Genomic DNA, 17,482 nt, shown 5'->3' with positions numbered 1-17,482 from the left:
TAACGTAAGTGCCAAAAGTTAATAGTCACTTCACAGGTCCTTACCGCCCCTGTTGGCCAGGCAACCACTTAAGGAGTGTCCGTAATGATTTCCTATCTCTGCCTACCTACACTTGACCGTTTTCCAAATAGCCGTTATGAATTTACGTTCTGTTTGGTGAAATGTAATATTGAATATGAAAAACGCGATTCACGACAGTAAGGCTTTATTTAATATTTTTTGGAGATATTCTATTAAATACATACGTTTGTTTAAAGAGCAACCAAGAGCTCTATGACTTGTACCAGGAGCTGCATGTGGTGGGACACATTAAATTGAACAGGCTTAGATGGGCCGGCAACGTGGAGCAGATGGATGAAGTCAGAGTCCCTAAGAGTGTTATGGCGAGTAATCCCGAAGGTCGTCGAAGTCGAGGGAGACCAAAGCTCCGATGGATAGACTGCGTTAATAAGGACGCAAAAAAGTGGGCATAGCAAATTGAAAGTCCGTGGCCAGAGATAGACCGAGGTGGAAAAAGTTGCTGGACGAAGCCAAGGCCAAGGGGCTGTAGAGCTCGACGAAGTTTGTTTAAAGAAATAAATAGGCAAATTTTCGTACAATTCAACAAGATAATAAGATTATTAAGGAATTTGTCAAGAATTTGTTAAACCAAATATAGTCGGTCTGGCTGTCAATGTCTTTTTCTTAGACCAATGTTTCTTCTTTGACCGAAATTGGTATCTTAAGTAACACAATGAATTATTGTAACCTGATCAAAGGTTACTAAAGAAATTATTTACGGAATTTTCGAGACTTCATTGGAGAAGACACGCGGGACCGCATTTAGAATTTGCTCTGAAAAGACAACAGTTACGCCTTGATAATATATTTCTAATATGTATCGTCCCTCTGACTATATCGTGTTCATATCTATAATCTGTATTTCAATGTTGCGACCGCACACAGACTATTGCTGGCCCGCGGCGTCACTTGTCGACAGCGTTCAATGCGCATTGTGCAAGCCATTCTACATGTAAATCATTATGCATTGTAAACGTTTCAATTCTAAAGTCACGATAGATCACGATAGTGTTTAGATTTAGATGGCAAAATTGTAAAAATGTGAGATATAAATTCTCGTATATTTTTAACTTCAGTATATATAAAAAAACAACTAGTAGGGGAATTAAAATCGGTTGGTCTTTCTGTGCTCCCAACATTTTTCCCAACTTTATTTAAGCCACGAAATTTAAAAAATCTATACAAATGTTATTGTGTAGATTACAAAATCTCCGTTCATATGTTACAAGTACTAAGGCTACATAAATCTAGTACGTAGGCCGTCGATTACTCTTGAAACAGACCGTGGGTGTGGGGCGAGCTCGCGCAATCGCCCAAACCGTATCGAATGCATTGCCCTCGCCTCTCGCGCGCACAATGCCCATTTCACAGCGCCGATACGACGACAAATCAAAATAAATTACCGATTTCGTCATTCGAAATTCGTTCCGATATAATTTCCTCACTTCGTGCTTGAAGATCGCATCGCACGGTGCTGCGAATTGCATCGATAATACAGCTACACGAATAACTATTAAGAAATCAATGTGACTGAATCAAAGAAATTGAATCATTTACGAACAAATTCGCATATCAATTACCGTTCCTTTGCTAGAATGGAACATTGTGTTTTACAAATGAAAAAGCTTTGGTTTATTGGTTATGTATTAATATTTAAAAGAAGATTGTTCATATAACGTGGGATTAAGCCATCTTTTTTTTAATATAAATACATAACCAACAAACCAAACCTTTTTCGTTTGTAAAATTTGATATAACGTTGGATTAAAATTTCAAATAAAGTAATAATTGTTATAAGATTTTTCACAATACAAAAAAAAGTTAAAGTTATAGACAAAAGTAATTATATTCCAAAGGACTTTGACATAAAGTTTTAAGTTGTAAGTTATTTTTGTTCAACAACTTATAAAAAGTTTAATATCCATCACATGTACTTAAATGTTTGAAATAAACAAAAACAAGGAAGCAAAAGTTCATACGACATGTTGTTGCTAAGACTAAGAAAATTAGTAAGTATTAAAATAAATCAATGTGATATTTAGTACTTACTAAAATCTTCATGTCCTTGTGGTCCGCAGATTCGATACTAACCTAAAACAAAAGACATTGTATTCTAATTATTCGGCATCAGACAGGTTTAGACGTAAATAAGCGGTTACTGTTCTAAAATTGATTAAAAAATGTATATTATGCAGACCGATACTTTTATTAAATCCACATAACCATTTCTGCATTGAGATTTCAATTGTTTATATGAAAATAAATATTTATAATTTGTTTTTTTTACGGTCATTAAATAACAGTTGTATAAACAATACGCTCAGGAAACTAATTCGCGTATAATGCAATCGAAAGTTCGTTAAGCGAGCAAGCCCACGCCCATCGCCTATCCGTCGTATACAATATAAAAACTAAAACTAATTAGAAAGTCCCTAAAAAGTTAATATCATAAGTCGGCGCGTACACACGAGCGAATTTAATTTGGAGCGTTTTTAATTATGGCGGGAGATTCGTTCGTGGGGCCGGTTTCGGCGCCGCGGCTCCGGCCCTCTAATTATGGAGCCCGTAATAGCGAGGCCTGGAGTGGCCCCGCGTCCCTACCCGCTACCCACTACCCACTCCCACGTAGCTCTAGCCATCTACGCTGCGCTGACTAAATTAAGTTACATCCATTTTCAATGTTTTTGCTACTCAAAACAAACTTAATTTTATTCATTAGAGGAGTAGATAGAATTTAACTACTTATTTTCAGTTACCACCTTCTATCTTATGCACGGTTCACTTAAACTTACGTAGAACCTAAATTTATTTTCAATATACATTGCTGATCTCGAGAAATGCTTTACTTCTGGATAATCATTACTTTTATATAATTAAAATGACATTACATAAAAGTCACTACAAATATTGTTGCTTAAATATTATGCAAGAAATAAGACATATCCATAACACGTGTTAATAGATTTTGTACATTATGAAACACTTAATATCAGTTCTAATAGAGAGTAATTACCCTTCAGTGTAGCGCATTCGACTGTTCGCTGTCCAACATAGTTTAAAAGGATTGTATTTAATTACGATGACTCGCATCTTGTCAGCCAAAAAAAATGTTTTAAGACCGCATTATAATAATTATAGATTCAGTCAATAACTACCACTACTTACCGTTTACGATTTCTATCAGTAAAACAAACTAAAGCAACTGTAAGATTAAGGCGCCACGGAAAGGCAAAGCCTCTCGTTTATTTTGCTTAGATAGCTTTCATATTGAATTTTTTTAATAGTAATACTACATTAATAAAAGGCAGATGATTTCATACACAAATTTTGAATATACACATATGTTGTAACTAATGGAAAAGTCTTGTACTGTAAGGGCCAGCAAAACGACGGACCTTAGCCTGTCATTAGAAGGGGACGTAAATGGTAGAAACTAATATAGTAAGTACCATTGCATAGCGAGTATCGCGTTACGCTTACTCTGTACATCCAACGTTTGTCGTCTTTTCACTCAGGCCAGGCATAGCGACTACATGCCAATTGATTTGATCCGTAATCTTGAAAATCGCAGGGACTATTCTCATGACGATCTTGACAAACAGATTGTAGTACTACATAAGTAGTTCACGCAAACGAAGTCTACATAATAAATTGTCTAACCAAAATCACAATCTCTAATTCTAACTTCAAAAAAAGTTTCCCTTCGTAAAAAAGAGAAAAAATTTCAATAACATAATAAACATACAAAATAATTAAAAAGCCAATGCAGTTTCGATTACACAAATAATTCAATCATTTCTAATATTGAGTGTGCAACTGAATAACGACAAAGCAAGAATAAAAAAAGGAAAGTGAACTGACGGCGACGTGAGTCGACCCCGGGAGGTGTTTGTGCGCTGTAATCATACCTAATCACACCAATTAAATATTTTTATTCCCATTCCACCTTTGTGTAAGCCCGAGGTGTGCTTTGTTTGATTATTTTCGTCGAGTGCCTTTTGTTAATGTCGTGGAGATGTTAAATATTTGAGATCCCTAATTTGTGAAAATTATAATAGAATTTTACAATCAAATTAGCAAGTTTATAAGGAGTACTGTTTCATTATGTCTTCCCAATCCGATAATAATAACGAAGTAACGGCCCGAACCGAGGTTCCTGAGGGAGCCCTCGAGCTTAGTTACTCTTAAACGAGGTTTAGGCTAAGTGCCATCTGCGCTCGGCCACCTCAAGCCCGGTGAAGCTGTAAATGCCTCCTCAAGGCAAACAGTGGCAATCAGTCACAAAAAAAATAATTATGTCTTATGGGGTCTTTTGTTCGACTTAGTATCTGAAAATCTGATGTTTCAGGTCGTAATTTTTTTCTTATATTTGTCCGTAAACGCATAATAAGATCATGAAGTAATATGAAACTCTTAATAGCCGAAAAGCAGACAGTTTGTATTTATTAAAAATGAGCAAAGTAGACTACAATTAAACAATTTAAATGTTGATCTTTTAATATTTCTTTTATTTCAAATACTTTAATTAAAATAATAATAATAATAATAACTGGTTGTTTGAGTCATGGGATTCCGCAGCCGGTGGTGTTCTCTTTTTAATATAATATGTTTTGTATATATATATATATATATTTATATGAAATGTATTATATTAGAAATGTGATAAATAAATATATATGATAATAATAATAAAAAAGAAGTAAAGTAAAGTAAATATCTAAAAAAAAATATATATAAAAAACATATTATATTAAAAACCGAACACCACCATTATTATTATTATTATTAAAATGTTTTCTAAATGAGCATAAGACAATTTCATAATTAATGATTATGTTCTGTGTGTTTATAATTAGCATAAGAATATTTTCATTATACATAATTTAATAAAAGCATAGTTATTGATGACAGTGGTTTTCATCGTACGTAGCTAGCACCTACTTAAATTTCCTATTAGAAAATAAGAAGAGAGTTTAACTTGAATTTTCAATGACTTAAATATAATATTGCTGAAACAGGTCAAAGTGCTTCTCTCAGTCATTTTCATTTATTTAAAATTATAATGGTTTTGACTAATTCTTGCTTAGACTCTCCACTTGAGATTCAATTTAATAAATTAATAAAAAAAATGGTAAAAATTATTATTTTTAAATTTTAATTTCATATGAGCACTTTTAACCGTTATTTGGTAAATAGTAGAAACTTATTTAGTAGTATTACCTCATTGAAGTAATTATTGTTGGCATTGTGCGGTGCGGGGTGCGAGCCCCCTGGCTGCTGGTAGTACGCGCAGTTCATGGCCCATGAATTCCAACACGACAGAGCCTCACTCTATCTTCACTCGATCACACGCGACAATATTTATATATCATTTATTAAAATACCACGGAGCAATTATCTCGTAACGAATCGATGCGGCGAACGAATCTCGCCTACTAATTGCCGGGTTCGGGGTCTCGCGGGCCGCGGACGCTATCCCGCTCACACACGCACAGTCTCTCTCGTTCTGGTGTGGTGGTGAGTGCCTGGTGCGCGGACTGATGCGTGGTTTGTTTACTTTGGGCGGCGCGAACTAAGGGCGGCCGCTTAGGGCGGAACCTTTATCGCGCACGCAAAAACTAATGTACACCGAAAACGGATTTAATTCACTTGTAATTAAAAAAAAAATCAACAATTTAAATCAAGATATATGCAACGAATTCCGATAGTGTTACAAGGTGATAACGGCTGATCTAAAATAGATTTAACACGTAGCTTTTCAATAGCATCTAAACAACATAAAGTCACACAAAGTCTCGTTTTACGCGACCTCGGCTAATCCAAAAATCTTTAAGCAAATCAAAAAAGGTTTTACGTTAAATTAAAACGTATATAACCTTTTAGAAGTACAGTCACGCACATTTTCATCCCGCAATGGTAATAAATGTTTCCGGTTTGTAATAAAATACATTGTGATCGTTACCCCGTCGACTATTATAAAAATTGGTCCATTTTTTACGTGCACAATCTGTGCGGGGGCGGATACGGCTCATATAACAGGATGCACTTTCCTTTTACACTATTGATATCACGCGAAATATGATCACGTGATACATTAACAGATGTTCACACAACTTATCATAGTATTATAACTAATTTTTTTAATTTTTTTTTAATTCAGGAAGATAATATAGATGGCTATACGCATACGGTATATACATTATTCATTTCGTATAAATCTGAATAAAAATTATCGGTGGTCGGTATTAGGTGTTGTCGACTATTCACCAACAAATAAAATTTTAATAGATAAAATATTTGAACTTATATAAATTAAATTACACATATATATGTATTTATATATATATCAGTTATGTCGGTTCCAGCTCTACATTTGTAGACCCGAATTAACATGTTCAATTTTTTATGTAAATACGATTGTTTGATTCTCACCATGTCTCCTACTACTTCATACATATTAAATCATTAGTCGTAGCTACATAAGTAATGTTTTGTATGGAATATAGTATAACATGTGCAAATGTCAGTGATTAGCGCGAGCGTGGGCGCGGCGCGTGCGCACGTAATCATTGTAATCCACCGCCGCCGCGACGCTCCCGCGGCGCTCCCTTCAAAATTCATTCTTGTTCTGTTATACTTACTATTTCAATAGCTTTTTGTGCGAGTTATAAGGGACACTACATTCATAAGTGAAAAGGAACTTCAACGTTGTAAAAATACTTACATACGTAGAGTCGTATCATTGAAGCTGCTATTTAGTATTTATTTTTAATTCCACATCAATGTTAAGGGTCTAACTTATTAACTGTGGGTATCTGAGACCAATATCTCTATTTAAACCATATTGTTATTCCTGTTTTCTCAAAGATGACGATATGTTTATTACAAAGATTTTGGTCTCAGAAACCCACGGTATATGTTTTACATTTTTAGATGCTTGCTTTCACAATGATTTCAGATTGGACGCACAAAGAGATAGGTTTATAAATAACAAATTTAAGTACAGCTTTAAGTCGCAGCTTTCTATAAAGGACGTGTTGTACATAATGATGTTGACATTATTAGATACAAGTTTTGCGAAATCGTTTCTAGCTCATTAAATATTTACATATTTATTAAAAAGCGCATCCTGCCATCTGCTCGCATCTACATATAATGAGACATTATCCTAGTTAAACATTGCCTTATTATCATAAATAGAGCATGCGGTAGTTATTCTCGTATTAATAATACAGGATCTTGCAATTAAAGGAAATTGATCGTGGATAAACACATGTACGTTTTAAGGAGCAAAATAACTTTTGCATTATACGCAATTTAAAAATGTCAAATAACCTAGATACAAATAAATTTGAAATTAGCCGAGAATATAAAATAAAAAACAAAAACAAAATTCTAACGACTTTGCCTTGATATTAGTCTCTTTTTGCGAACTATATTAGTGACGAAACTATGTTGTGTTGATAAGCAAAGATCTTAATATAATATTGTGTATGAAAAATACAAAAACCGATATCTATTAACTGCAATCACAGTTTTTTTATTCTTTAACTATTTTCTATAATTATATAGAAACGTTGAATAATAAGGCGTGTGAGCGGCGCGTGCGCATCTGTCGCCGCCCGCCCTCAACCCGCCCAGCGCCGCCCAGCACAGCAGCACCACGCAGCGGTCGCGTATCGAATTGCAAACACAAAGAACATAACTACCAACATAATAATACGTTTCTTTGTATGACTTTTTTCTCAATAGTATTGTGTTGCAAGACAAAGTTACAAACATGTTTACAATAAGTTTCAGCTGCGAACCTAATTTATAAAAAGATTTTCAAATATATAATACTTACAGAATTGATTTTTTTAATTAAAAATTTGAAAATCGAATTAAGAATACAGTAAAACATGCTAATACGTTCTAATATTATATTTCACTATTAATTGCGTACTATATATTTTGGGGGTACTTTGTAAGCAATAGAAGGGGTTGTGTTGCAATCCGGTTGCAATCTTACACCTACTTCCGTTGCAGTCGCCTTGGATGACAGTTATTTCTGCATAAGATTAAACTGACTATTTGTATAAGTCTTGCAAAACTGTTGATTAATGTGTATTATAAATTAATTTTACAAATTTTACAAATTATTCCAAATTATTAAGTCATAGTTTTAGATCACAATTCCAAGCGTATAAAATTTAAAAATGATAAAATTTATTTTAAAAAAAATATCCAAAAGTGCAACAGTTAGATGATTTCTTTTCTCTGAATTTGTCAACAAAATGTCAATATTTGATGTCACAATAACTACACTAGACCCATTCAATAATAACTCAAAGATTTTAATCACAAAAAATCTAATGCGTACATCAAAAATATTTACAATTGCACATTTGCAAGTACAAGTAAATTTTGCTCATATTCAGTTTATCGGACCAGAGATAATCTGTCGCGTTCACATTGTCCAACATTCGCTACACGTGTGATTCCTATCCGATACTTTATTGTTGACGCACTCAGATAAATCCCATTCACATATTTCAATAGCCATTCAACGTGGAGGGACATTCGACGACCGCTTCCTATGCAAAATTCACTTAATCCCGGAATAAAGGTGTGCATTTTGAAAGCTTCCGTCCGACTAGGAACCGAGCAAGTGACTACACACAATGCCCCATCGAGATGTTCACTTGACGTACAGACAGATCTCTACAATGTTTACGTTTATAATAGGATTAAGAACGAAAAGGTGATTGTGTTTTGAAATGTTGAAATGCTTGTGAATGCACTTATCTTTCGGTGTACTTGGGATTTGAATTGAACCACTTTCTCGCGTTTTTTTTAGTGAGTGCAAAATATTTTGTGGTTAATTTTATGATTTCTATCAACAATAACAGTTTTATTCGATGTTCGTGCATAACATTCATGACCGTGGGACGAAATTATCGTTCAAAAAAGTTTATCATATCCTTGGGTCTCTACTTGAAAGAGATATAAAAATTAATCTTTTTCAACATAGCTGTTGACAAATTATTAAATCCGCTTTTCCGTTAAAATTCTGAATTAAATCGTTTCATGCTCTTTATATTATATTAGTGAAAATCAAACTTTTTTAATTCTCCTATTTTAAATACTATGTTATAGGCATTTCAATACTAGACATTGCTTGTATACATTCTTTTATATTTAATTTATTGACATATAAACTAGAGATTTATGACTTCATAAACGAAAACATTGATACTGAGAGTCAAAATGCGAACAACTGATATTACACGGGAAACAGCGAGCCGTGCATGCAGCGGCGCGGGCAAACTGCAAACAACAAAATAAAGCAGCGGCGGACGTAATAATGGTATTTCCACCTTGTAACAATAACTACGTAATAGTCAAGAGCCCTTTACGAGCTTTTGTCGAGCTTTTGTGGACTCGTAGAAGCACCCACTCGAAGTTTTTGTTATGGACGCAAGTCGGAACATACTTTACGATGCGTACTGTTTTATTGAATACTACTTACTTTGAGCTTAAGTATTACTGAGATTTGGGACGCCTTCGATTTATTTAACTGTACTATGGTACAGTTTGAATTAAATGCAGTGTTTTATTTTCATTCATACAATTTACTAGCCTCCTTATTTTGCATACATAATTGTAATGACATTGTTTAGTATCTCATATTGATTAAAAGCTTTATAGATCAATGAACAACTTACTAACATGGTAAAGAGACGTTAATGATAAACCTATGCTTACACAAATGTATACGGTAAAAGTACAGCTCTCACCGTGGGTTTCTGAGATCAATATCTCTATACAAAACATATCGTCTTCCCTGTCATTATCTTTAACAAAACAGAGATAAAAATATGCTTTAAACGGAGATTTTGCAGACAGACACCCACAGTTAACCTTGTTATTAATTTATTTAATCATAATTCATTACTACTAAATATACTAGAAACCTAAAATATTGTTATACAAAAAAGTCTCTGTGTATAATAATAATTAAAAAATATGCATTTATTTCGCGTAGTCTTTGAGCGCGTCGTCGGAGATGGCCCGCTGTTGAGATAAAATTAATAGCGGCCATTAAACTGCGAAACACTCCGCGGAAGACTTCATTAATTTTCCGCTTCGGTCTACGCCTCTTAATACTTCGAGATAGCTCACCAATAGATTTATTAATTATTACGAAGATTTTAATAAAATCTCAGAACAAATCATTTATTAAAATCTTTATTTAGTGTTTATCTTAAATCGATTGTGATCAGAGAAAATGATAATATCTATAGTAAATTTATTGGTAAGATGACTTTGTAGTTATCGAGAAATCATTCGCGTTAGTTTAAGACAAGAAATGTGGTAGTTCGCTTAGTGTTCAATCCCCCTAAATCAACCCTATCTCATCTATTTACAATAACATACTGTCTATGATAACCTCATCTCTATATCTTTGCAGAGTCTCAAATCCAATAACCCACTTATAGCTAATGATTTTTCCAATTTTTTATCCATGTTTAACCATCAAGGAACAAAATTGTGAAAAGCTAAGGGTGGCGGATAGCGGCTATAAATTAAGATATTATCTACTCGCGAATAATAAGACCAAGCCCGCACTAAAGGGTAAAAAACCTGATTTTATCGGACGCACCTTACCTTAGTTTTTAAATCATAAATATTTGAAACATAATAAATAAAAATTAAACACCAAGAAATACATATGTAGATATTTAATGACCTAACTAATCATCGTCATAAATATTTGCTACGCTAAAAGCAATAATCAAAGGTCCTATGGTCAATAATTATACGCTTAAGTTTATAATTTTAAAGCCATTCATTAAATTCAACTAAATATGAAAACAACAAAGTTCTCCCGATCACAAATCAAACTCAACTCGGCGGTCGCCGGGGGCTTCATAAATCAGAGACGGTCTTAGGCCTTCTTAGCTTTTCTAGATAGAGATTTATCCCGTAATAACACGTTGCTTTTCACTAAATCAAGCGCCGAATTATCCGGTAGAACCGCAATGATTAATCGACGTGGCTGCCGGCGTAATGATGGTGGAACCCTACCTCCAAGATACTGTGCGGCTCTTAGGGCACCAACATGTCATTCCTAGTTAATGCCAACTACAAGATGACAAGCTTTCCAACTTTTATAGCCAATGAAAAAGCAGCCTTTTTACATTTAACATCTTAAGCTAAAGCAGGCCTATGCTAAGAAGAATGACGCCGTAGTTAAAATCATTCGACACCAATTTAAATAAAAACCTTGACTGTAAAATTTAGTATCTTAAAACCAGTACACTTGGTTGACTATCATGTCCGTATTCGATCTATTCAGACAGTTAAAAGATCGAAAAACTAAAACTATGCTCATCACCTCTTGTGGACTGTAGACTAAGTAACGTAATCACAAGCTGAACTAATTGCTCGTTACTACGTTATAAAAATACTGATATCTTTGCAAATAATCTATAGAAACCAGTGAGTTTTACAAATATACTTAATATAACCGCCTGAGGACCTATAAATCGTAGCGGTGGTCAACCGCAAGCTTTCTATACTTGTTGAGGTTAAATGTACGTTAGAATTATAATCAAAACTCAATTATATCAAACGAGTTTCAGCTCATTTCAAGCTCGCCTTCGACGCTTCGACACCGATCCCATCTCACCGCTCTCCGTGATTAACTTTAATTAAACGTTATCTCTTATTAAACAGACATCCTTGTGGCGTAGAACCAAGGAAACTAAGATATTATGCTGCTAGTTCTCTGTTCGATTCACAATACGATGTAAGCATCAAATCGGTAAACAGAGTTCTGGCCATTTATACAGATTCTGCAAAAAAATGTACATTGATGTTTTATCTGAAACTTAGACATACAGAGGCATATTTTGTAGTTACTGTTAAGGCTATTTAAAAAAAAGTGCAATTTTAGTCGACGCACATATACATACGAATTATAGAGAAGAGATCGCAATGAAAATATTTGCCGATATCTATCCATTACGAAATTATTAATGTAACACGTGTTCAATGATAATTCATCGAAATAAAATAAATCAGTAATGCACCTAGGAAGTCTTTATTAAGATTGCGACTGGAAAGAGGCGGGGCGGTGTCTACTCGATCGGGAATTTGAATAATCGCCGCGTTACAGCTTAACATTACAGAATACCAAATGTACCGCGATTTCGTCATATAATTATAATGCCCGCGTCCGCACAGCTTTACGAATTATACGTTTATCTATTAAATGGCATTATCTTTAAACAATACGTCACCAAATTGCCTGATTAGATTAATGCTATGACAACTGAAATTACTAAGAGCTGCATATAACTGAATAATCGTAATCGACAAGCAATTACATAATACATATGTTAGGAAGAAAATCCGAAACTGTGTCGTTGTACTGGCACAACACTAGCCTTACTAAAATGTCGACGTTTATATCCCCTCACTAATGATTCTGACACTGGACTTTGTAACGAAAGCACGTCATTGCCCAAATGATTCTAAATAATACTGTCTAAAAATACATGTATATAATAATGTTTTATAATATGTCAAAGAAGTAAGGAATGCATCATGTCATCTAAGAATCATGCAACCAGTATGTTAACTGCATGTCACGTGCAGTTTTAACTGTTCAGTTAAAACTGAAGGTGTGTAGCAGGCTTAAACTAGCTCATACTTCCGACCGCAGCACTATTTAACAGCAGTAGGGCTTGTGGTCGACCACAAATAAGCTAGCAAGCTACTTCAAATAGTTATCCAAACGTAATAGGATGGTTATAAAGAATCTTTTGTAGCCTAATCTAGAGTGAGCCTAATAAGTAATTTTTTTTTATTTCAAGTGTTAGAAGATGTCCGTGACATTTTAAACGTAGATTGAGATTTTCCAAACACTAATACATGAAGACTTAAAATTTACATTTCAAATACTCTATTCAAAATAAAACTACACAAACTTCAATGTAAAAATGGCAAAAAGATCGTGCGTTCCGCGATCCGCGAGTGTCCGAAGTTTGCATACCAAACAGATCATCGGCCATATTTCAAACATAATGATGGCGAGCGAGCGTGATAATAATTGTTATTACTATGAACCACATCTGCTATTATTTTATAATTGAAGGTTTTCGGGTGAAACCCTGCAATTATAAGGAGAGCCTGCAGCAACGACAGCCAGCGTGCAACGAGCTCTCCACTTTTTTACCTCGTCTTCTAATTCGATTTACATAAATAACCGCGTATAAACGAATATAATGACGATACTATTTGTCATGTTAATGACTCCATTCTTTTTCATCTAAATTTATTTATAAATTATTATATTTATACATATAAATATATACGTAAATGTATAATAATACAACAACCAAAACTTAGATATATTGTTAACTAGCTGTCGCTCAGAGTCCGCGCGGTATTAAAACAAAACTTGATAGCCTTTGTGTTCTTCCAAACTATGTCTTACATCTATGTCAAATTACAGCGATATCCATGCTGCCATTTTAGAGATACCTTAAAACAAATATCCATCCAAACATTTGCATTTATAATATTAGTAAGATTAGAAGATATGGCGCGGTATGGTGGCATTGCGACATAACCAAAACAACAATTTTCATTTAAGTCATATGAAATAATAAAAAAGGAATGAATGTGGCAACACATTTTATGTAAAACAAAATAAGCGAGCGAAGAAGTATTTTTTTAAAAATCTAAATGTGTTCGTCATCTCATCGACCAGGCAGAACACACATCGATAGTCTTAAGTCGAATTAATCGACTTAAAATCTATACAGCGTAATCCCAACAGTCCTTAGAATGGAGAGTTCATTATTTATTATGAATATTAGTCAATTTTTATTTAGCCGAAAAAAAGCGGGCACCGAAGGTCGGGCGAGCGGCTCTGCAATTAACTGACGCAACCCTGTAATTATGGACAGTAAATTTCTGGACGCGTCCTGACCGTATATTGTTCTATCAGCCGGTCAGGATTAGCTCGCAGCCCTCCGCCAGCGCCACTGTGATATCAAAAGAAACCGAAAGTTTTTGATATTTATGGATTTAGCGGTTTAAACTAATGTATATCTTATTATTGTTTTTATTTAGATAATATTCGTATATTTCGCAGTTTTACCGTGAAAGTTGTATAGGAGGTGAGTGGGTGGCATTTTTATTAAATATCTGTAATCTTTTGAGCTTAACGAAATATGTTATATAGAAATGTACTTATTTCATTAAAATATTATTTTCAATGGCTATTTGATTTAGTGAATTTGGTTTTCATACCTAACTGTGAATAAATTAGTAAAGACCATAGTCGAATACCTAACAACTAGACAATAGACCATCTGTATTATTATACAATTTCGATATTTTATTATGAGATTTTATCATTACGTAACGTTTTCTAAGACATATATGTATATACAAAAGAATACATAGATATAAAAGGCTCAAACTTAATTACACATGGGCCCCTATCTGTATCTCCAATCGCGGCGGTGACTTGTATAATTGACTTTACTATTTAATAATTTATTTCGGTCAATCGAAATGATCTGATATTCAAATGATATTAAAATATGATAATTACCAACATTTATTATTAAAAGTTCCAACTAGATTATTACATAGGTACATAAATATATATTTAACTCCATAAAGATAGGTATGAGTATAAAACTTAGATTAAGAACGAAAGAAACACGACATATTGACTTAAAGTTTGTCTTGTCTTGTAAATTATATCTCGTTAATAATGTGACTTGTTAATATTTTAAAGGTTAACTAAAACGAGGACACGCGTCCGATATTTTGCCTGTAACGTGTCGATCTCTGACCCACTCCGTTCATTCACAATCAGAATCATGTCGTGACACGCGGCGCGCCTTGTCGTGTTTCGACGTAATTTCGAGACACAATGGAATTCCCGAAGTGACTCGGCAGAAAGACCGACCATTCATACCCGCATGAAGGTTCCGTTCAAACAGCTTCGATACATACATGCTTCTAAGATGATATTGATACTTTTTCGTTTGTCTTTACAATAAAAAAACTAACCAATTCAAGTTTACAATCAAACCTATAAGTTCTAACGACCTTGTCAATAGTAGTGTAGTGTAGTGTAATAGTGTAGTTTTAGATAGTTTATGTTAAGTACTACTTAGTAATTAAGATAGATTTTGACTCTCATTTTACAATGTGAGCGGTCGCACACGAGTCCGTCGCGGTGGGATAAAAAAAAAGCTTATAATATTCCCGCATATACCAGCTACTTTCCCTTCAAAATTGCATCTAAATCGATCCAGTCGTTCGGGAGATTACCTTGAACAAATGAAAACTTGCGAAGATTTTATCAACCCAATACATCATGTGATTTTGGTACGACACATACAGACACCCTAATTATACCTATAGATGTTTTGGATGAGTAGAAATCTAACGCCTATCTTTCGCAACCTAAGTCGATTTTAGCATGCATCCATATTTCAATAAACGTCAGTGATGCAGCTTAGTTACTAACGTATAAATGATGGGACGATTGTTTAAATAAAAGGGCTGAGTCCTTAGGGCCGGCGGACGAATGGCGACCTGCGACCTGCGATTTGCATACAATAGCGTTTGCGTGGGTGACGAGCGCATTCCCCGCTCGCCTGCCTCGAGCCCGCGATGTTTCTTTGGACTTTTAGAAAATGAAAGCACAAAATTAATATAACTAAAAATAAAATAATTTCTTAAGAATCAATAATTCTATTCCTATTAATACTACATGTAACGAGACAATTTATAATCATTATTACAGATATCTGTTATCAAACATTTCTCACAATTTATCTTTTACTATAAGCATAGTAAATAAAAAATATAAAATATCATAGCAATTGTACACGTAATTGATCCAATCATTATAATTCAAAGAAATAACGCGATTTATTTCCATCGCGCTTTAATAATCGCATTAAGTTTTCCAGGAATGATAAACATCCATAATCGAGTCCCGGTAAAACACATCGGTGGGCGTGATCGGCGCGCCGTGTTTATTTCAATCGGCAATTTTTCAGTGCGTGTACGTACCGCAATGCAGTTGCTGGGAGATTTATTGCAAGAGAGCTCCCCGGCTCCCCGACTCCGGCGTGATTAATGGCCGCCATCCGATCTATTTACTGCTCAATACACCAAGAGAATTAAACTCACTAATACACTAATACACTCGAATGATTGCGTAGAAAATTGACCTGTTAAATTATTAGGTAGCTTGATAAATATTTCTTTAAAGTCCCCAATAGCAATATAGCAGCATAATATTAGTTGATAGAGATATATAATATCATTTAGACAAGTTAAAGGCAACTATAAAACTTTAAGCATTTTTTAAAATAAATAATGAGATAAAAACAATCGAACTATTAACAAAGGAGTATACTCGTATAAATCGTGACGAATATGTTAAGTAATTTTGAAACTATATTAACAACACAAAGACCGTCATATTTTCATAACATAATGTACTGTAAATATTATTACGCATAAAATAACCATAGCGTAACTAATCGTGTAGGCGATGATTTCCCATGCTCATAGAGTTGGACTCTGGAGCAAGATGTTCCAGAGGGCAGGATTTAACGCAAGGGATGCAACGAGGTTTGAAGGGTGGCTGAGGGGTGCAAGTGACCGCATTACGAGAGCGACAAAGCGACTGCACCCCCAGGGGACTATTTATCAAATGATCATTTGATTTTCTTGTGTTTGATCACTGAACACATTAGAATTTGCAAATGAAACGCACGCGGTAGCTTCACTCTTAATTATTTTAATTTTTTTTTATACTGTTATTGAACTCGTGTTGTTATAAATTAATTTAATTAATAATCAATTGGTTATTAATAAAATCGTTAAAGTATAAGTGCTAATACGTACTCTAAACTCTAATTATTAAACGAGTACTTTAAGAAGCTCGCAGACGACTCACAGTTAGTTATAACGGAATCGTAATTCAAAAAATAATAATAACAAGACAGAATAATCATAAATTTCTGTGTATATTATAACTAAATTAGAACTGGTTTATTCAAATAATAGTCAACCCGGAATCGATTTGGTAATTTGCACGGTCCATCTGGCACTGAGCTGTTGGCGCGCACTCTCACGCACCCTCGCCCTCTCCGCGTTGGATACGTCTTATAAAATACGATCTGTTTTGATTGTGGCCCGGGGCACAAATCAATTAGGTCTCCCCTCGGCCCCCCGCGGCGCGCCGGCCGCGACACCCGAACCAGTGGCTCGTTTTATGACACGTCTCACAACGAATCGATTCATTAACATTCACAGACTATATTAGTGGCAATTGACTCTAACCTTTTCATTGATACGAGTATTAAAGATCTTATATGCTCTATAGTTC

General features: G+C 34.4%; 1 protein-coding gene across 4 annotated transcripts in view; it reads right to left on the bottom strand.

The window, feature by feature from the left end:
* The window catches only part of Sp1 (transcription factor Sp8), a 61,498-nt gene that overhangs the window by 23,950 nt on the left and 20,066 nt on the right, over nt 1-17,482 (bottom strand). The window contains exons 1-2 of one of the 4 annotated variants that reach the window (XM_013327015.1): nt 5,281-5,481; nt 2,110-2,151 (exon numbers count right to left, since the gene is read on the bottom strand). The exons of 1 other annotated variant lie outside the window; for it this stretch is intronic. In XM_013327015.1, coding sequence (XP_013182469.1) covers nt 2,110-2,151; nt 5,281-5,358 — 120 coding nt within the window. In that variant the 5' untranslated portion in view covers nt 5,359-5,481. Of the gene's footprint in view, nt 1-2,109; nt 2,152-5,280; nt 5,482-17,482 lie in introns of those variants that run through there. 2 more of the 4 variants (XM_013327016.1, XM_013327018.1) reach the window with 2 other exon arrangements.

Source organism: Papilio xuthus, unplaced genomic scaffold (genome assembly GCF_000836235.2).
Source record: "Papilio xuthus unplaced genomic scaffold, Pxut_1.1 DF828780.1, whole genome shotgun sequence".
Classification (NCBI taxonomy): domain Eukaryota; kingdom Metazoa; phylum Arthropoda; class Insecta; order Lepidoptera; family Papilionidae; genus Papilio; species Papilio xuthus.
The sequence above is the reverse complement of the archived record's forward strand: the minus strand, read 5'-3'. Positions and strand labels throughout refer to the sequence as shown.